The 22,309-nt window shown below is 42.6% G+C and overlaps 1 protein-coding gene across 3 annotated transcripts in view; it reads right to left on the reverse strand.

The window, feature by feature from the left end:
• The window catches only part of IRF2 (interferon regulatory factor 2), an 87,253-nt gene that overhangs the window by 59,589 nt on the left and 5,355 nt on the right, over window positions 1–22,309 (reverse strand). Inside the window, exons 1-2 of one of the 3 annotated variants that reach the window (XM_030816370.1) lie at window positions 7,930–8,406; window positions 6,966–7,041 (exon numbers count right to left, since the gene is read on the reverse strand). The exons of 1 other annotated variant lie outside the window; for it this stretch is intronic. In XM_030816370.1, coding sequence (XP_030672230.1) covers window positions 6,966–7,041; window positions 7,930–7,970 — 117 coding nt within the window. In that variant the 5' untranslated portion in view covers window positions 7,971–8,406. Of the gene's footprint in view, window positions 1–5,757; window positions 5,839–6,965; window positions 7,042–7,929; window positions 8,407–22,309 lie in introns of those variants that run through there. One more of the 3 variants, XM_030816371.1, reaches the window with a different exon arrangement.

Genomic DNA, 22,309 nt, shown 5'->3' on the forward strand with positions numbered 1-22,309 from the left:
AATACAAAAAAAAAAATTAGCCAGGTGTGGTGGCGGGTGCCTGTAGTCCAGCTACTCGGGAGGCTGAGGCAAGGAGAATTGCTTGAACCCAGGAGGTGGAGCTTGCAGTGAGCCGAGATCGCACCATTGCACTCCAGCCTGGGCGACAGAGCAAGACTCCGTCTCAAAAAAAAAAAAAGCATGCATATGTGTAAGTATATATGTAACTAATACACATATTCTCTAACCTTGCCACTAAAAGGGCGTGGGAACAGCAAGACCCCAACAGCAATGAGCACAGGCAGTGCCCAAATCTTGGTTTCCAAACACCATCCTCCACCAAAAGGAATCAGGGCTCCTTGGAGAAATGGCTGACTCCAGAGCTGGGGCAGGGAAAGCAAAAGATAAGCCTGGGCCAGAAAATAAGGAAGGGCTCAAAAGATAATAGCAACATGTCAAAAAAAGACAACAGAACCCAACCTGATGCGGCTTCCACTGGCCACATCTAAGACAATCTGAGCACCCAAATACATGACTGAAATGTATTTGTCATTGAACAAAATTGGAATCTACAAATAAATAAATAGGGGAATGAGAAAGCTTTCCCATAATGTAGAATGCAAACAAATAAACGTAGGAAGAATGATGGACTTAGAAGATCGACATTTGGTAGCTATCAAAGTAATACTCAGCCAGGAAATACCAGTGGATGCTAACCAGTGGGTAAAAGGCTGGTGAAAAATGGGATACTTACATAGCCTCAAAAATACCTCCCACAAAATATTTTTTATGACAAAGGGAAAAAGACTAACTTTATCATGGAGAAGCCTGACTGATGGCTCCTTAATTAAAAGATCAAATGAACATTACCAATTAAGACAGATCAAAGGCATGTATCACCTGTAAGGATGCAAGAAGAAGAAAGCCTCACCGCCGTGATATTCTTGTAAGAAATGCATAACCAGAAACGTCAACAAGCCCAAATGGATAGACATTCTCTAAGATAATTGCCTTGTCATTGTCAAAAGTGTCAAGTTCATGTTAGTCAAGGAATAATGAAGGAGGCAGGGCACCGAAATTCAACACCTAGTCCTGCATCAGACTCTCCTGCTGCAAGGGACATGACTGAGACATTCCAACAGGAACGGGGTCTGCGGGTGGGAGGGGACTCACGCAGCGGTGCTGGTTTCCTGAGTCTGATGGTCGTGCCGGGGTCTCAATGGAGACTGTCTTCGTTACAGCAAAGACACATTCAAGTACTCAGGAGTGATGCGATATCAGTATTGGCAAGTTACTCTCCAAAGGTGTAGAAAAATAATTCTTTGTACTATTGTTAAACTGTGGTGGAAGTCTGAAATTAGCTCAGAAGAAAACGACTTGGCCAGAAAGACAATACCAAGTAGGTAAGTAATTTCCAGGACAGAGGGAAAGACGATGACAGCCTTTCTGCAAATACAACAAACTCTAGGAAACCCCCTTTGGGGTGCTTAAATGAAGCTGCTGGCGGTTTATTCTTCCTCCGTGCACGGGGATGGTATTAATAAGCACATGCATCAATCACTTTATCTATCCATCCATAAGGGACAGCTTAATCAAGCAACAATTAGCTGAACAAGGAGGCTGTAAGCTTCATTTCCTGGGGGAGATGAGGAGTGATGGTCCATAATTCATTTAAATTGTTCGGTTGTGTAGAAGAGGAAAAATAAGACCGCCAAAGAGCTCTCGTGCGTATTTGAGAGAAAAGCGCTCAGATTTAGGCACCAAAGATTTACCTCCAGCCAAACTTCTGTGCTAATTCAATAGAAGTTATTTATATTTTATATTTTAAAGCACAGAATTGGTTTCCAAGTCACACTGTCTCACCTCAAAGTTAAGGTGGAAGAAAAACCGCCAGAAGTGCCATCGCTGGGTCACTGATGGATTTGCAAATTGTAGATGTTTGTCCTCCAGAGGCCCCTCCACCACCAGTTCTCTGCAGGACACTTCAGGGTTCCCAGCGCCCCAAAGCTGGCATTCCCAGAATAGTTTCATTTTCGATCATGACAACAGTTCCCACTCCCACAGCTTTTCAAGCACTTGGCTCAGGGAAGCCCCACTATGAGTAAGGGCTTTGCTTTTTGTTTCTTGTTTACAACGTTTCCTCGACGTGTGCAAGACGGAAGCCTGAATAACCGTCAGTTCCACTTGCTCATACTTGGCTGAACACTGCAGTCACTCCCCTGGCCTCAGACTCCGGAGAAGAGCACACAGCAGTGTCCACGAACAGCTCCCACACTCAGAACAGAAACCGAAACCAGGGGTGAAGAACCGCTCCTTCCTTCCACAAAGCCTGGACCAGGCAGCCATTCAGACTGCTCTCCTCGGCCCCCAACCCCAACCCAGCTCTGCCCTGCAGCCAGAACATCCTTCCAAAAGCACAAACACACTCTCATCATTCCACTGCCTAAAGCCTGTCCTTACCCCACAAGCCTCCAGCGAGGGGTCCGTCCCAAGGCTCTGTGTCTGTCGCCCCTCAGCCTCAAGAGCATCCCCTCTCACAGGCTAACTCTTACTCATTTTTCAGATTTGGCTTCAAAGTCACTTGACAGCAAGCCTTCTCCATCTGGCCAGACCAGTCCCCCAAATCTGTAGACGAGAATCTCCATGAGGACCAAAGCCAATTCTGTTTTGTTCAGCATGCTATTCCCAGGGCCCAGAGTAGGGCAAAGGCCAACGCTCAATAAGTATTAGTTGACTAAATAATGAACTTGCTATATACGCCCAGCATAGTGATACGCGATGACGGAAGGAGCTTGCAGCCTAGAAAGGCAGGGACACAGGCAATCACAGTGAGAAGGATGAACTGCCATCAAAAGAAGCGTGCACCAATGCATGGGAAATGCTGTCTAGACGGGCAGTCGGGGATACCTTATCAATAATGCTTGAAATGAATTTAGGTTTTCAAGATGCAATCTTGAATCCTGTTTATGTAGATCTTGTTTATTTTATACGTGGGAATTCACTAGAAATGTACTGATGTTCACCAACGCTGCGTTGGCCGTTACCAAGAACTATGGTATGTGGTCAGTATGGTGACCAAGCCAAAATGGAGCACTTCTGAACGTGAATGGGGTCTCATTAATACTGACACCTGAAACAGATATAAAGAGCGACCGTTCCTGGAAACACCAGGATGTGAGAAGCCTCTGGTTGTAGGGGCTATGTATACTGACGCAGGCTCACCATCTTCTATTCAAATTCTTGGGGCCGGATAAAGTCTTCGGAATTTAAAAGTGTGTGGACGTTAGCAAGATAATGCAGTACATATACCATACACCACAAGGAACATAGCACCCCGGAAAGTAATTAGGGCAGAACCCCTTAATCCAACACAGTTAATATTTCTGCAGCAAAACACGAACATTCACACTGATTGGGATAAATAAAAGCTATGAATAGCTTCATGTCAATTCAGGGCAGACTATCCTGCCAAATGAGTCATGATAATAACTTTCAGTTTCAGAGCATTTTGGATTGCAAATAAGGGATTTGGGGCTTGCAGTAGATTTCAAGTTATTTCAGTCCTTGGAATATATTATTGTTATCAGGCTATACAAAAATCAGCATCATTTTCCTTAAACTGTATTTATATTACACATTAATCTGGCACACACTAGGCTTAATGTAGTGAATAATAGCACTGTTTAGTTCTGAAATGAAAAAATGTAATGCAAACTATTTCTCCTTATTAGAAAGTGGAAAAATACTTTTCCTGAATATTTTTATAAAATTTGAAATCTTAAGTAGTCATTTAAAAGTATTATTTCCTTTAAGTCGGGTTTATCTAACAATACGTATGTGCTTTACCTTACCAATCAAATACATAAAATACTTATAAAATAAGAAAAGCTTTAAATATTTAGATTCAAAATTTCTTTAAAATAGTCTCCCTAAGGTTCCTTTATGATGGCATTTGTAATATCATTGTTCTTTCTCCATGACATTCTAAATATTTGTTTTAAAAACTAAAGTTATTATAAAAATACCTTTCCAAGGATCAAGTTAAATGGCATTTGTTTGTTTGTTTGTTGCTGTACATGCACTATGAATGACATCCACACCATCCACTGAGATGAGTCCATAAGCAACTGCTCCATTTCACATGCCCTACTCCTCCGCGGAAGCCTTGGTGCAAACCGAAAAGACTAAATACCCAGAGGCACAAACGCAAAAACATACACAGGAATTGTCTGGCAAGTTTACCTCCTCCATTTCTTTCATCACGTAATTTTGAATCAAATGACAAATATCATGCAACGTGAGAAGTTTAAAAGCACTGAACTGTTTCGATTCCACGGTACTTGGGTAGAAATCCAGTTCAGAGAGGCACATACTTCCTCATGAAAGTGTGAAGAAAGAAAAAGCTCTAAAGGTAAAGAGGGTCAAGGTGAAGGGGCCCCAGAGACCTTCCTACCCTAAGGGCCAAGGTACTTAAATCAGCTTCTACATTTGCAGGCACTGAATTATTTATAAATATATACATGCAAAAGTCCAAAGTTGCTTCACAAAATTGTTCTCCTGGTGTCTAGGGAGATAATAGTGGTGGTGGGGATCATGAGAGCAATGACTATTTACTAAGTACCCATGGTGCACTCAGCATTAAACTCTATACATTATCTCATTTAACCCTCACAGTAACCCCATGGGGTTGGTCTCATTACCATCCTCATTTTAAAAGGGTGCTCTGGCTTAGCCCATGCCAAAGCTGACTCTAGGTCATCAGACTCCATTATCATGAGAACTGAGGATCCAAAAATGGGCTTCATCTTCAGGGGTATTCTTGGTAATATAAAACCCCTGGGAAATAGTATTTTTCTACATGTGCCACTGTTCCTCAAACATAAATGCTAGGAAACTGGTGTGCATCCCCAGCTGGCACTGGACACCACACTAGTTCCTATGGTTGTCTCCTCCTGTCAGGAACGTGAACACTGAAGTCCCCCAGGCTCACAGATCAGAAAGAAAACACAAAGCCAGAATGTTCCCTGGGGCCCTTCCCAACACTTTCTGCTTGCTCAGTCTTTGTTCAGAGTGAAAGACAATTAAAAATACAAATCCCCCACAAACAGGGATGGAACAAGAAGATAAGTGAGCAGCTGTCTGGGACTCTTCCTAAAAGAGGAAGCCTTTTGACCCTATGTGACCCTAGGGTTGCACCGATGAAAACATACACATTTTTTGCAGTCCATCACACCAAATGCAGCAGCAAAGACAAGCATGGGTTTAAAGCCTGAAATCCCTACACAAACTCTGTGAAACCTTCACAGCTCTATTTGGAGACCCTCCTCAGGTGATGTAGGGACCCAGGCCAGGCCCAAGTCCCCCCAGCACTGCAGTCATGGGAAATGATGCCGGCAGAGGTGACAGGGGCAATGACAGCAGCACAGGGGCACAGGAGAGCTGAGCAAAGGGGGTGGCTCTCCAAAGTGGCCACTGCTTCTTTCCAAATTATACCGCTGCACAAAGAATGCGAGACCATAGGCTTTGGCCCAGGAAAAGCATTCTGCACCTATCCTACCTGATGAATCCAGGAGAGTGAAAGATGAGGCCATAGCCGTATCTAGGGGCTCCCAGAAGGAAGGAGTCTCATCACAGCCTCTCTTTGCTCATGTTCTCATGCCAGCCGCCACGGAAGTGCAGAGCGGGCGCGGCAGCAACATGGACTGTGGCGCTCTGCTGCACTGCCTGCTTTCGCCCCCAGCTCTATCATTTAGCTGTGACTTTGGGCAGGTTACTGACCTTCTCTGTTCTCATCAGGCTTTGTGAAGATTAAATGAAGAAGCATGTAAAATAAGGCAATGCAGTGGCTCACGCCTGTAATCCCAGCACTTTGGGAGGCCGAAGCAGGAGGTTCACTTGAGCCCAGGAGGTAGAGGCTGCAGTGAGCTATGATCATGCCACTACACTCCAGCATGAGCAACAGAGCAGGACCCTGTCTCAAAAAAAAAAAAAAAAAAGGGAAAGAAAGAAAGAATAAATAAAGAGAGAGAAAAGAAAAAAGCAATAAACACGTAAAATATCTAGAATAGTGTTTTGCATCTTACATGCACTATGGGTGGGAATATAAAATAGGTACAAAATTTCCAAACAGCAGCTTGGCCACAGGTATTAAAAATTTTAAAAACACACCCTTGGACCCAGCCATGTCACTTCTAGGAATGCTTCCCAAGTAATCTAATCATGTGTGAAACATGCTGTCTTAAAATTAAAAAAAAAAAACTACAATGATCATTAAATTTGATGCAGATATACAGGTAATATTCTTTTCCGTAAAAAACAGACAACATGAGAAAACTGTGAATTGCAGATAAATTACCTTCCAGATACATTTAAATTATGAAAATCTACGAGTATTTTTTACTCCATCATTTTTTTTAAAGAGCATTTTCTAGAAAAATTTATGCAAGGCCATTAAGACCTAAAAGGGTAGACTGACTTTTAAAAGTATTTTATAAATTTGAACTCATGCTGGGACCCTCAGGTGTGTCTGGCCCTGGGTCAAAGCATCTAGATGGCATCAGCCTTTGAAATTCAGCAAAGCAAGAATCATGCACAGATTTCGAAGCATATGGACTCGAGCACATACTGCATTTTCAAAGCTTCTTTCCATATGGAAAATGGGAAAAGAAGTGATCCTATATTTCCCTTAATCAGCACGTCCTCTGAGCACTGCCTTTGCAGTACGGGAGAAGTAACGTGACCTCGAGAAGGCACAGCTCCTCCTCCTCGGAGGGCATGGGAAGTTCCTTTAAGACTGTGTCAGCCTGCAGTATGCAAGCCGGAAAGGACCTCTCAGTCCTCTGGTGTAGACACTGGAGAGGTAACAGTACAGAGAACAAGTTCAATAAGAGGAGGCACATGGGAAAAGGGTGGACATCAAAGTGGATAACTGAGCCATGCTGGCTTGAGGAGGATGAGTGTGGCAGAAACAGCAGGACCTGAATTACCTGAGCTGTTTGTGTCACCCAGTCACCTTTGACTTCATTTTTGAGCTCCACAGACCTCAAAAGGTGTGTTTTTCCCCTTCAGGAACACAGAAAAGACAAGGGGACAAGAGAGAGGAGATGTCATTGTGGCCAGTATTTGTGAAAAGTCAAATAACAGAAACTCAAAGAGCCAGCATACTGGAACTGGAACCTAAGAAAACCTATTTGCATAGAGCAACAAAATTGCTGCTTTCTGATTTCAATCACATCACTAGCAGACTACCTTGAAAACCAACGCCTTCCCAAAAACCAGTTGCCCGAAAATAACTTGTTCTGAAAGGTTGATTTGAAGGGCCTCCTGGATGAGAATAAATGATTTCCTCCCACACTCCACATCCACAGGCTGGCCCTCAGGGTCTGCTTCTTGCTGCCACTTTTCCTTTGAGGATTTCCTTTAAGCTATCCCCTCTGCCAGGGAGCGCTCCATAAAGGTTACCAGCTATTCTTGGTGTTATTATTATTATTAATTATTATGGAGACATCCAATTTAACTCTTTATGTTCAAATCTGGTCAAGCTCCACCACACAAACTATAAACTTACGCACTGCAGTTTCCGCTAGTTTGATTCTATTCCTGGGATAAACCATCCCAGTTACCAATGAATTCCAACTGGAAAAAGAGCCAAAATTGCTACCACTCTAAGTACAGGAATACCTCCGAAGCAAGAATCCATGTCTCCTCTGCAAGCTGCAGAATGGTCTTCAAATATTTTTGGAAGATACCTACTGCCTCTCACCAGTTTCCGAATGGTAGCCAGAGGTTGGAGGGTCGGATCTGGCATCCATCAGATGGTCACTATTTCCCCTCTCTGCCAACCCCTCCCGGGACCACAGTGGTTTCTTTTCGTTTCCTCTCCTTGTTAAAGCATAATATGGGAGTGGGAGCTCAGATTTGGCGTCAAGCACACCTGAATTGGAACCTTACCACTCACAACCTTTAACTTCTCCAAGCCACAGTTTCCTCATCACTAAACAGAGATCTTAACAGCAACTTAGCAGAGCTACCGTGAGAAGAAATAGATAGTTTATGTTAGGAGGAAAAGTATGAGGTGAGATTTCCTTGGTCTCCCCTAAGACTTCCCCAAAGGAATTTCAAACAGTAGGGCCCGTGCCCCACCTAACTGCAGCGACTAAGCCAGCGTGTTCCACAAGGAGCGAGACGATGTCCAGGGTCCACCTTCTGTAACAGAAGCATATTCTCCACCCTGCACATTCTTGGCCAGATTAATCTCCCCAAATGGCTCCTGACCTTGCAGAAAATCCCTCCACGGTTCCACAACGCCCACTGAATAAAATCTGGACTCCTGGCCACCATAATTCATCCCCATCCCACCTTTCTAACCTCTTATCCCACTGATTCCCTCCACCTTCTTCTTCTAACCTCTTATCCCACTGATTCCTTTCTTTTTCCTCCCCTCCTCCTCCCCTCCCCTCCCCCTCCCCCTCCCTTCTTCTTCTTCTTTTTTTTTTTTTTAATTGTAGAGAAACGAGTCTCCCCATGTTGCCCAGGCTGGTCTTGAACTCCTGGCCGCAATTGATCCTTCCATCTCAGCCTCCCAAAGTGCTGGGATCACAGGTATGAGCCACCGCACTCAGCCTCCTTCCACCTTCTGATGCAACCAAAGCTTACAGCTTCAGGTACTTGGCAACAGGCTTATCTCTGTATAAAGTCCTGTGAGGAGGAGTCCCATCTCACTCATCTCAAAACATCGAGCACCGTAGCTTGCACATAATGACATGTAGCAATCACTCATTGATAAGAAAGTGGATGAATCCCTCCTGGAAAACTCACTGAGGGCAAGGGCTGAGGAGGATAAGGCAGATGATATTAACTATACGTTGTGATGGATAAACTTATGAACAAATGACAAGCAAAGGAAACAAAATGACTACAAAAAGCATACAACCTAAAAAAAAATTTTACTATTTACATGCCATTTTCCGGGTGAATCCAGCTAAGGATGTTAATACACTTTTGAATTACGTTGGTTCAACTTTTCATTCCAAAAACCTTACCCCGAGCCAACCACATGAAAATCGCTGTGTGCCAAGCATTATCTAAAGCTCTGTGGAGCATACAAAGATGATGAAGACATGATCTCTGGCCTCAAAGGACTTACCCTGCAAAGACGAAGGCAGGCACGTCAGTGTTAAAGCAAGCTTTCAAGCAAGACTTGGTGAGACTCGAAGCCTGCCGGGGAAGAGCACGCTGGAGTGGGCACCTGCCCTGCGGCCGTGCACCCACCATCACTGATCACACTGATCACGGGCGTCTGACACACTTGGTTTGAGTTCCCTCTCTGCATCAGACTCACCCCCATTAGTTCATTCGCCTCACAAAAATGTGACTCTGCACTTTAAATAGATGAATTTTTTCAAAGGCCTATGGAGGAGTTTTAATATTTTATGTAAAAACCCAGAAGAAAGAGAGGACTCTGGAAGCCTTCCTAGAAGAGGGGGCATCTGAACTGGGCCTGGAAGCCGAGGGATCCTCAGGTGGAAGGGAAGACAGAACATTCCCAACAAAAGGAAGAACACCGACAAGGGCAAGGGAGGGGTGACGACCGCATGTTTGAGCCACCGTTGGTGACACAAAGAAGCTGCGCCACAGGGAACTTGAGAGCCGCGGTGGAGAAGCTGCTGGAAGGTTTCCCTGAAGCTGCTAGTCCAGAGTCAGCCATGTGTCCTTGCACCTTAGCGAGGGTCCCTGAGCGGAGGAAACCCCTCAGTCCAGCCAGGGCACACACCCGGCTGACGCGCTTTCCTGCTGCCCGGTCCGCCTTCCCTACCGGGAAACGGGGTGCCTGAGCCCAGGGGCACCAGTGTCCTGCAGGCGTCTCTGTGTCTGGACAGGAAATAACAATTGCAGGACCAAGTCAATCACTGCAACTGAATTCAGCCAACACGTGCTGAGGGTACCGAGTCTACGCGAGTCATGTGGCTCGGCCCTCCACAACATACAATCGGTTCAGAAAAGGCAGTTACTGATAACAGAGTGGAGACGGTGAAATACTGAAATAAACCACAGGAATATCTAGGCCTTTGAATAACACCTTCCAATTTATCCCCCCAGGGAAGTGAAGAGTCCGGCAAACATCCAGTCAATGCCATCACGGCAGCCGGTCACCCCAGCTGTGAAGGCCTCGGCACCTGATGGCCACATCTCCCTAATCACTCTGTAGCTGCGTGGGATGAAGAGTGTGAGGTGGTTTGGTTAAAACATGATACAGGTGGAATAACGCCTCCCAAGTATCCCACACGCTGGCGTCTGCGACCTGTGAATAGACTGTGTTACGTGACAAATGGGAATTAAGGAGGCAGGTGACTTAAAGGTTGTCCGTTGACCTTGACAGAGGGGAATTTTCCTGGATCATCCATGTGGTCCCAATGCAGGGAAGAAGCCTCAACATGGCACGGCCAGCTCCGGGGCTCCCTCCAGTTCCTGAGTCCTGCTGGCTAAGGTTTGCACCTGAGGTGTTCGCCCAGCCCTTCCGTGGCGTCACTCGGAGGACCTGGGGACACTCTGGGCGGATAGGAAGCCCTGTCCTAACTTCTGCCCTATGGAGGCATTGTTTCTGGGGGGATCTTGCCATTATCTTTGATTCTCTAACTTGGGTTTCTTACCTGAATTTGAGCCAACTGTCTTTAATTCCTCCTCACTTGAGGATTATAAACTTATTCATAATCACTCTCTTTACAAACCGATTCAAAACAAACAAAAGAGAGTACAAAAAATATTTTTGTACCTATTCATCATTTCCTCTTAGAAACTTATATAAAAGCACCTCAAAGACAGGCCTGGCTATTATCAGAGGCACAACCCAGTCCTTCCCGCAATGGACCACAGACTACAAATGCACACGCCTCAGAGCTCCTCTCCAATGCTGCAGGTGCACAGCTGCGACACGCCCTGCTGCTAACAGTCATCAGCTATCATTTTCTGAAATGCACAGGGGAAAATGTTCCAAATCCTCAATAACCTTCCAAAAAAAAAGAAAAAAGCTGGCTGTATCCTCAGAACAAAACCCTTCCTTACTGGGAAACAGGAACACATGCACTGAGTGAGATATTTGTGGCCACCAGGAACTGGCTCTGACACTCCCTCCTTCATCTGTTTGTTCCAGCCACCCTGCAGAGCGGTCCATGCACCAGGAGCAGAAGAAACTGTCAACCTTTCATGTCTTTGCTCTTGCTGTTCTTTCAACCAAAAATGCCCTGCTCACCCACTGGCCACCAGATGACATTGCCTCCCTCCTTCCGGCCAGTCAGAAGTCAGTGGTGAGGCACGCCCCAGTTTCTCTGGTCAAAGAGATAACTCTTAGTTCATGATGGGTAGCTCCAGTAAATTAAAAAGAATAAAAAGAAGATACCGCTTCTTCCTCTTCTCTCCCTTAGCTTTTGGCTTGCTGTGCTTCCATGAAGCCCATCTTTCGTTCTTTTCATGACCAGGAATGGTTATGTACCTCCTTGTCTCTCTAACCAAACGATAAGCTCTTTGAGAGCATGGATCCGAAATTTTCAACTTTACATCTTCGCAGCATAGGGCTTCACACACAGCTGTTCAAAAATGTCTGCGGAAGGAATGACTTCCTTGGAGGGTTTTATTTAAGATATTTGTTTGCAGAAGAGAGTCTTCAATTTAATTTCTTCATTATCATGTTTGTTTTCACAGTACTTAAAACTAATTTTAAGGATTTTTAAAATCTTTGCCCCAAGCCTAAAGAGAATAAAAATTTTTGCAACTCCTCTTACCACTCTGCCTCACAACACATATATTATGCACCTTCTTACAATTATTTACAACTCGGTTATAATCCACACATGACCTTGCCAGGCTATATTATTCAATAAAGTTCAACTTTTCAAAAGGATTGAGTACAATGAAAAATTTCCGCAGGACATAAAACTAAACCAACAATGACTTTGCTTCCATACCGTTGTGGTATTTCACTGAATTTCTTTATCTACTATGGCTCTTGTAAGAACAAATGAATGGCTTCTCACGCTGTCAACAATTCACAATAAATATACAAATGCTTTTATTCATTTTACTTAACAGATCTGTTATTACGGCAATATTTTTTTCATGCACTCAGTAATACTATTGAACCATTATTGAATGGATTATATTTAAATTCTTAAGTCCCCAAATGTTACTCTGAGGCTGCTTTTACTAATCTTTATCCTGAAATAACACAGAAGTGAAGAACTCTGAGGCTTTTTTCATGAGTCCCAAGCAGAGAGGGCAGCTGCGACGATAAATTCACTACCATATTCGAGTCCCAAGCAGAGAGGCTACCACAAGGGCAGCCACGAGGATAAATTCACTACCATATTCAAGCACTGCTATTTCTCCTCTCACAAAACATTTCTGGATTCAAAATACAACAGAAAAAAATAATTATTTACTGCACAGTTCAACAAAACATACTAAGTACTTAACCTGGCCACAATACACTGAGCAGGTTACTTGATTTCTCCAGCTGAAAAAATGAAGGGAAGTGGCAGGCAATCATTGCTACGGAAACTCCCAATTCCAGCATGGTGCGAGATTCTAACTGATTCTCGCTTACCTATGCGCTCTGATTTACTTCACTCCAGCATAAGTTAATTCCTCAAAGTGTGCTTCATCAGCTTTACAGCATCTCAAAATTCTAAAACAGAACTTTTGCCACATGCTACATATACTGTAATGGGGAGAAGCTTAGTTTTTCAGACTTACTAGTGTGTCATTTTCCAAACCACGAAAGGAATGACTTGAACCTACAGCTCAACAAAAACAACAAAATCAAAAATGAAGAAAGCCCTTGAATAGACATTCCTCCTAAGAAGATATGCAAATGGCTAGGAGCACATGAAAAGATGCTCCGCATCATTAATTACCAGGGCAATGCAAATCAAAACCATCGCGAGCTACCACTTCATACCTATTAGGGTGGCCCTATCAAAAAAAAAGGATAATAATAACAAACGTTGGCAAAAGGTGTGGAGAAGCTAGAACCTGTGTGCATTGCTGATGGGGATGCGAAATGGTACAGCTATGGAAAACAATTTGGTGGTTCTTCAAATGTTAAACATAGGATTACCGTATGACCCAGCCATTCTACAGAATTGAAATAATTGAAAGCAGGGACGCAAACAGATACTTTTATACCAATGATCACAGCAGCCTTATTCACAATAGCCAAATTAATAAGAATCCCAGTGTCTATCAACAGATGAATGGACGAACACAAGGTAGGAATATTACTCAGTCTTACAGAGGAATGAAGCGCTGGCGCATGCTACAACATGGATGGACCTGGAAAACATTCTGCTAAGCAAAATAAGCCAGACAAAAAAGACAAAGACTATATGATTCCACTCACATGAGATACCTCGAGTGGTCAGATCCACAGACAAAGTAGAATGCTGGCTGCCAGGGGCTGCGGGAAGCAGAGTTATTGTTTAATGGGTATAGAGATTCTGATCCAGATACTGAAAAAGTTCTGGAAATGGATGGTGGTGATGGTTAGGCAACCTTGTGAATGTAATTAACGTCACCAAATTATACACTTTAAGATGATTATAATGGTAAATTTTGTTATGTAAATTTTACCACAGTTTAAAAAAGAATGCTTCAACATGCATTTATGAATTCCGTCCTTGCTGCCACTGTTTCCTTCAGTGCTTTTATGGATGATCATTATTCCTTAATTTCAAGCAACTTAAAGTATTCACTATGGCCAAACACACACACACGCACGCGCGCGCACACACACACACACACACACACACATGCAAAGAGAGAAAAGGAGGCATTTTCAAAATGAAGGGCCGGTTTCCCTTTCAAGGCGATGTCTTCTCAAGCCCTGTGAGGAAAGGGTTCTAAATGATATCTAAAGTAGGACCTATCTAGAAAAAGAGCTACATAAAATCCCTTCTAGATCGATGTGAGGAAGCAAACGAAGGAACTGACAAATATACTCTATTAGGCTGTTATTTTAAATAAGCAACAGTAACTCTAGAGCACTAATGGGAAGCCTTAAAAAAACCTTTTTATTTTGAAATTATTTCAAATCCACATAAAAATTTCAAAAGTAGTGCCAAGAGTTCCTGGATATCTTTCATCAGCTTCCTTCACTTTACCGTGGGGGGCAGGAGTACTAATTCTGCAGCTCTGCTGGTTACAGTGTCTCCCCACAAGGGAAGGGGAAGTAGAGAGGGGAGATAATTATCGGGATTTAACCCCATCAGTTTTCCTTAATGACAAAAGACACCAAACCATAGTTCCACGTTCCAAACTCAATGTGGGAGAATTGTGGAAAAACAGAAAGAACAACAAAACGATACATTGTTTTATGCCTATTTTACAGTATATTAAGAATCTGTTTTTTAAAAAAATAATAAAATGTATACACTTGGCAAAAAATCTGTCACATCAGCACTGTGGCTTCCCCTACAATCTGAAACAACCCCAGAGGGTCCATGGAAGAACTCTAAAAGGGATTCACAGACAAGTAAAATCGTTTCTGGAACTGTCATCTTACTTGCCTAATTGTGTTGTCTCTATCTGGATGAATGAGGCTCCTAACTCTAAGGAATGCAGACCATCTACCTACCTGGCTACCTCAAATCCAAGACGATTACTTTTCTTTCGTTTTATACCTCCCTCTACATATAGTTAGCACTGAATAAACACCCACTAAATAAATGACTGAATGGATGAATGATCAAAATAGTCAACGGTTTCAGCTGAGCACTCTCCTCTACCCCCCCCCCATCTCCCAAACTGCGACGACTTTCAAGAAAAAAAAATTGCAATGCATTAAAAGCACCTGTAAGTTAAGTAAATCCTCTCCTGTAACATTTTCAATTCACCCTGACTTCACCAATCATCAGGATGACCACACCCACAAGTAGAAAGAACGAGTCATCTACATTCTCTACAGGGGCCTTCCTCGCAGGCTCCCCAAGTTTCCACCCCCCTTACAATGGAGAGAAGAAAGAGGAGCAGCAGTTCTGCCCCACATCCCCAGGCGTCCAGCCTCCATCTGCCTTCTAGGGCCTTACCTTCAAAGGTCAGCTAAACAGTGTGTATGAGTTAAGTTTTCCCATATGAACAAAAATCCCAGCATCCCAAGAAACAGCCAATAAAGATTTACCTTCAGGACTCTTATTTTAAAGTGAGATTACACTTTGCTGTTCTTCTGTCAGTTGCAAATCCCCAAAGCTACTAGAATTCACTTAAAACTAATCTACAGTGTTTTCATTGGAAGAAAGCAATCAGGAAAGCTCTGAGCCACTGAGCGGCTGGGAATTTCGCTGCTGAAGGTTTGGTTTAGTCTTTATTTTTCTAGCTGCTGGCCCTGCTAACATGATTCCATGAAGGTCGCATTTAATCTTGCAGAGAAAAGCTACCTAAGCAGTTCTTAGGTATTCTTCAGTGAAAATAAATTGCCTTGGCTCTCTGGAGAAGTCTGTTGCTTCAACCCAACAATTACAGTCAAAGAGAACAAATGAAGGCACCTGTAAAATACTATACTTGATTTCAAAAGAATTTCATTGCCTAGATGTCATGGGCTGCGTTTGTCAATAACAAAGTTATTGTTAACAAAGAACCCATGGAAAAAGTAGCAGCTTCCAAATGTTTATCTCCAGTTCATCACCAAATGTAGCTTATTTATCCCTACAAGAAGGTATTAGTATCATCATTGGAACTTAAACATCAAAAGAATGAACTCATAAGATTTTTTAAAGGTCTGGATACAAAGGAGAAAAACCAAACAATTTTTCACCTTCTGGGTGTGGAACCCCTAATACAAAGTAACAAATCCTAATACAAAGTGACAAATGCTAATGTTTATGTGTTCAATTCATATACATAGGTTTCTAGTACAAACTAGATCTGTGCCATCCTTCCTGAGCTGGAATTCAGCCTTTCAAGCTAACCTTTGCTTTACAGCTGAAAATCAAATAAACTAGTATTTATCTAGGTCTAAAAGGTGTCAAACACTGGTGAGGAATGCAAATAAATCGGACTAGATCCTGGCTCTCAAATAAGTTACCACATAGGTGATACAAATGGAAAAATCCAAATAATCTAAGATTTTCATAACAGTTCAAGAGTCTAGAAAACATTCATCTCATCAAGATGCAGATAGCTAACTACCCTAGGAATGGGACGTAGAGTATGCTGCTTCTATAGAAATTCAGAGCATTTCATTGTTCTAGGCTGAAGAGATCAGGTACGGTTTGTGGGGAGAGGCACAAGGAGATTCATACAGTTATGACCAAAACAACCACCCCAACTCTACTTTCCTTCAGTCCTTTCAGGACTGTACTACAACCTTCCCCCTGTATTCTCTTCACACTTTGATTCATTTCCTTATGCTGCACCAACCAAGATGGTAGCCACCAGCCACATGGGTCTACTGTGCACTTGGAATGTGGCTGGGCTGAATTAAGACGTGCTATAGGTGTAAAGGACACATTGGATTTTAAATACTCAGTATGAAAAACAAATACAAAATATCTCATTAGTGTTTTTACATTAATGACATACGGAAATATTTTAGATAAAATTAGTTAAATGAGATATATTATTACAATTAATTTTACCTACTCCTTTTTACTTTTCTAAGTGGCTACTAGAAAATTAAAACTATACATGTGGCTCACATTATATTTGTATTGGACAATATCGTGTATGTACATATATATATATATATTTTTTTTTTTTTTTTGATGGGCTGTGCTACAGCATTCAGCCTCTGAACTCATAATGGTCACGCCCAATCCTGCTTCCGTAACAATCCAAAAAGTCTCCATGTTCATAAAGAGAGAGAAACTATTCTAATATTTTTTCAGATAAAAATTGGAGATTTGAGGTCTTCAGCTGTGAAAAGTCAGAGGTCACACTCTGATTAAGTTCTACTGTCATTCTCCAACAGGGGTCTTGTAAAGGCAGGTGTGAGGGGGAAATAAAACTTCTCAGGCTTCTTTCCAGACTCCTGTAAAGTGCCTTCACCTCCTAAGATACAGAAATGAATATAATATAAAGGGAAAAAATGTATAGGACACGAAGATAGGGAATGCATATGATATGAAGATAGGGACCGTTTATGACGTGAAGATAGGGACCGTATAGGACATGAAGATAGGGAATGTATAGGACATGAAGATAGGGAATGTATAGGATATGAAGATACGAAGATAGGGAATGTATAGGACATGAAGATGGGGACTATATAGGATATGAAGATGGGGACTGTTAAGAAATGAAGATAGGGAATGTATAGGATATGAAGATGGGGACTGTTTAGGACATGAAGATAAGGAATGTATAGGGTATGAAGATGGGGACTATAAAGGGTCTGAAGATAGGACCATATATGACATGAAGGTATGGAATGTATAGGATAGGGAATGTATGGGATATGAATATAGGAGCCATATAGGATATGAAAATAGCGACTGTATAGCATGTGAAGATAGGGAATGTACAGGACATGAAGATAGGGACTATATAGGACATGAAGACAGGGAAAATATAGGATGTGAAGACAGGGAATGTTCACTCTCACTTCCCCTACAAACATTTTATACTTCACTTACCATGAGAATTAGATCTGTAGCCATTTGTGTACATTAAATGCTCTTTTCCAAAAGGATAATAAAACCTCTAATCTCCTCAAGAGGACCAAATAATTTCAGCCTAGACTGGTTCCCAAGGTGCTGGGTAGACGTATCTCCCTAGGCATGTGTATTTCAAAAGGGATGAAAAACAGACCTTGGAGACATCCCCAGGTTATAAGTGTCTCACATTCTAAAAGGTTAGGATAAGACCCCTGGAACCTTTTCATCCCATGTCAGGGGAGCTAAGATGTTTGTTTGTTTGTTTGTTTGTTTTTCCTTTTTCTTTTTTCTTTTTCTCTCTCTCTCCTTTTGGGACGGGAGAGGGGCAGCTGCTCTGTCCCTGTCAACAAAGAGTAGCCCACATGTACATGCCATTAGTTTTCAGTGTCACCTAAGGGTCAAGGTTTAGGGGCCTGACACAGCAGTGTCACTCAGGCTGTTGCCCCAGTTGTAAATATCAACAAGGAACTCTTTTCTCCTACCCAGGGGTTTTGTGTTTCTGCAGTATTCATATGTATAAAGAATGTTAACTGTGAAGTGAGATCATATCTCAAGCCCTTCACAGTTACTGACAAAACATTATGTCCCAGCCTCACCAAAAAGCCACCAATCTAAGTGTCTCCAAGTAGCCACAGCTGTCTGAGGACAAGGGCTTCCAAGAGCCTGGCCAGGAAAGCCCTGGCTCTAGAGCCTGCTCCACATATGGAGGCAGAAAGGCTCGCGACTGGCCCCATCCACGCACAGCCTCCTCCGCAGCAGCACCCAGCGTGTTTTTCCTAACCTTACGTGGCCCAGAGGTGAGGGCAGAGATGACATGTTAGCACTCTCTTGAGAATATTTTTCTGGTTAAAAGGGTAATTGGTAACTGTGCTTGCTGTTTTAAATTTGGAAAATACAAAAATGTTTCAATGAGGAAACAAAAAGCCAAACACCCACAATTCCACCATCAAAAAGATATGTTTTCTTCCAGGTTTTTTAAAATACCCCAATATACACATATGTTTTTAAAATAAAATTAGAAGCACAATTTCATATCCTTTTTTCCCCACCCAATCAACATAGATCATAAATCTTTTCCTATCACTAAACGCTGCTCGAAAACACGAGCTTTATAAGCTACCTATACTCTGTCTGGATGTGCCGTAATTCGTTCAAATGTGTCTCTATTGTTGGATATTTAGCTTGTTTCCAAGTTTTTACATAACAAAAGCTAATTCAATAAACATCCGTGTACATAAATCTTTGTTCCCATCTCTGGTTACTTCACATAAGTAGGTTCCAAGAAGCAGAATTACTGGAACAGAGAGCTTAACATTTTTAAGACTTTAAGTATATAGCACCAAGGTAAATTCCAGAAAGTTTATTTCAATGTAGAATCCTGACTGCAGTCACTGTGGAGTACTCAGTGCCCAACTCAGTGACCCACACTACCCAGTTATGGAATTCATAGTTCAGTTTTAACTTGTCCATCTGTTTTTTCGTTTGTTTGTTTTTGTTTTTTTTTTTGAGATGAAGTCTCACTCTTGTCACCCAGGCTGGAGTGCAATGGTGCGATCTCGGCTCACTGCAACCTCCACCCCCTAGGTTCAAGCGATTCTCCTGCCTCAGCCTTCCGAGTAGCTGGGACTACAGGCGCCCGCCACCATGCCCAGCTAATTTTTGTATTTTTAGTAGAGACGGGGTTTCACCATGTTGGCCAGGCTGGTCTTGAACTCCTGATCTCAGGCAATCCACCCGCCTCGGCCTCCCAAAGTGCTGGGATTACAGGCGTGAGCCACTGCGCCTGGCCAATCCCATCTGTTCTTTAGGAAAACACATTATCAGCCCATTCTATTTCCCTGATTCCATATTTACCTCCCACAATTTCAATAGCACAATTACATTGATTTATCATTACAAATTACAAATATGAATGCATTAAATTATTATATGTGCCCTGAAAATACGTACATCTATTATGTATTATTTCAAGAATTTAAAAATAAAATAAAACAGTACCAAGGAAGATCAGTACGGGGGGAGAAGGGCCTAAGAGAGCTATTACAGTATTTCCGTGGTTGCCTCCAAAGGCAATTTTAGATTGAGTTTGGGGCCTCCCATAGTGAGTATCAGTTTCCCCATCCCCAAACAATGCATCAACACCAGCACACTTATACATTCTGAGAAATGCACCATTGAGCAATTTTGTCATTGTGTGAACATCACAGAGCATACTTACACAAACCTAGATGGTGTAACCTCCTACACACTCAGGCTTATGGTATGGCCTGTGGCTTCCAGGCTGCAAACATGTACTGCAGGTTACTGTACTGAGGACTGTAGGCAACTGTAGCACAATGGAAGTATTTGTGTATCTAAACATAGAAAAAGGTATGGTAAAAGTATGATATTATCATCTTATGGGGCCACAGTCATGTATATGGTCCATTGTTGACCTAAATGTCATGATGCAGCAACATAACTGTACCCCTAAGGTGACTTCAGCCATGTCCAAGTGACAACTACTCACAACTTCAGGTTTCCTGGTAGTATAATGTCAGCAGCTGCCTAGCAGTTTTCCCATCAGCCTTTATCATCCCCAGGATAAAAGGATCTGACCCCAAAGTCAGCAGTGGAGGGTCCTCCAGTCTTTCAACTGGTCCTTGAGTTATTACTAATTGCCTGACCAACTTCAACTCACCCCTCCGACCTCTAAAACTCTTTCAGTGACATTTGTGCAAAGACAGAAAATCTCCCTGCCTGATTGTCTCTTCACTCTCTCCCATTCAAGAATCCAGGAGGCACTAGTCACCTATTTTCCTTTTCATCACCCCATCCCCCAGCTCTCACTTTCCACCAGCCTCCCATTCCTATCCTATCACCCGACACACCCATTATATCTAGGTGTTAAGACACTCTCTTATCACCACTGCAATTTTTCTCATCTTCTGCAATAGATCTAGGGTAAAAAGGACAAAAGAATTCTTTCAAAAATAACGTGGTAGATATTACTTGAAATAAAGCAATTTGTATGCAGTTCCTCCTCATCTGAAAGGTCAATCGCATGAAATGGGAAAATTGGTGGGATTCTAAGCTTAGGGGGCCAGGACAGCGTATTCTGTCTACAGAGTACTTCTTTGGATCTTCCCAAAATCTGACATTCATAAGAACAATTAAAATGTACGCTCAATAAGAACAAATTAAAGTGTATGCTCATCTCTCCTTTGATGGCATTAGGTGTGCGAGTATCAAATGCCTTCAGCAGATAGCAACAGAGTGTTAAGTATGCCCAAATGAAATTATTTATGAAAATTACACAGCAAGTGGTTCTCAAAAATCTTCATTTAATGAAAACAGGACAGGCTTTTATCACACAAAATCCTAAATTAAGGTATTTTGCTGAACTAAATTAGTCTTGCCTTTGGGATACAGATACTTAGAATCCATCATCAGAAAGAACCTCACACACCTGCTTCTCATCCGCAGACATTCTTTGTCAACTCCGCTCTTTCTTGCTTATCAGAAGGGAATACTAAACTGATAAAAGAGCTATAAACCAAAACAGAAACAAAACCAAACCAAACGCCTAATTCTCCATGGCCTTCCTGGACAAAGAGACAAATACATAAAATAAAATAAAGTCTTTCTTGCCTCTTCAAAATGGAAAATTCGGCTGGGCGCAGTGACTCACACCTGTAATCCCAATACTTTGGGAGGCCGAGGTGGGCAGATCACCTGAGGTCAGGAGTTCGAGACCAGCCTGGCCAACATGGCAAAACCTCATCTCTACTAAAAATACAAAAATTAGCCGGGCGTGGTGGCATGTGTCTGTAATCCCAGCTACTCGGGAGGCTGAGGCAGGAGAATCACTTTAACCCAGGAGGCGGAGGTTGCAGTGAGCTGAGATCACACCACTGCACTCCAGCCCAGGAGACAAGATCAAGACTCTTTCTCAAAAAAGAAAAAAAAAGGAAAATTCAATGTATCACAAACTTGAGTCCCATTTCTGTATGGCAAGCAAGGGCAAGTGGGCAGAGCCAACAGAGTGACCACAGGCCCCTGTCCAAAGCGCTCTTTAAAATGTGGAAAGAGGTTTCATCTGAGCCAAGGAAAAGATCAACTATTTGGCCCTGGGAAGAGATCCTTGATTCAGTGGCTTTCCATTTTTGCTCTGGCCACACACCTGAGGGAGACTGGGGAACAGGGATCCAGTGGTGAATAAGAGGCTTGCTATCAGGGCAGGAAGGGGAAGGAAGGGAAAGGCGGCTATAGATAGTCTCAAATCTAAAAGGTCCTGTGTAATTTCTAAAAGTCCCCTCCCCAGGTGATCTTCATAACACACATAGGTTCCATCTCCTGAGGATGACAGAATTATCCAGCCACATTTTACAGAGTGAAAACTTCCAAAGGGGGAAGTGTTTGGAGAACTAAAAGGCCACTCTAGGCATCTGAGTTCACGCACCTTCCACCGCAGAGCGTTGTACACAGCTGGCTGTCAACAAATATTTAATAAACAAACGAAATAATAACACAATGTGTGCATTTAAGAAAACTACTGCCTGTGTTACTACATTTAACAAAATCAATTATTCATTCAAAATAATTGCATGGGGTCCCTGGATCCCCAAGCAGACCTCGAGTTATTGATGGAGGGTCTCGGCTCGTTTCAGTGTGTCAGAAAGCCTAACAGGATGGTGCGTTTCTCTCAC

This window comes from Nomascus leucogenys, chromosome 7b (genome assembly GCF_006542625.1).
Source record: "Nomascus leucogenys isolate Asia chromosome 7b, Asia_NLE_v1, whole genome shotgun sequence".
NCBI classification, from domain to species: Eukaryota; Metazoa; Chordata; class Mammalia; order Primates; family Hylobatidae; genus Nomascus; species Nomascus leucogenys.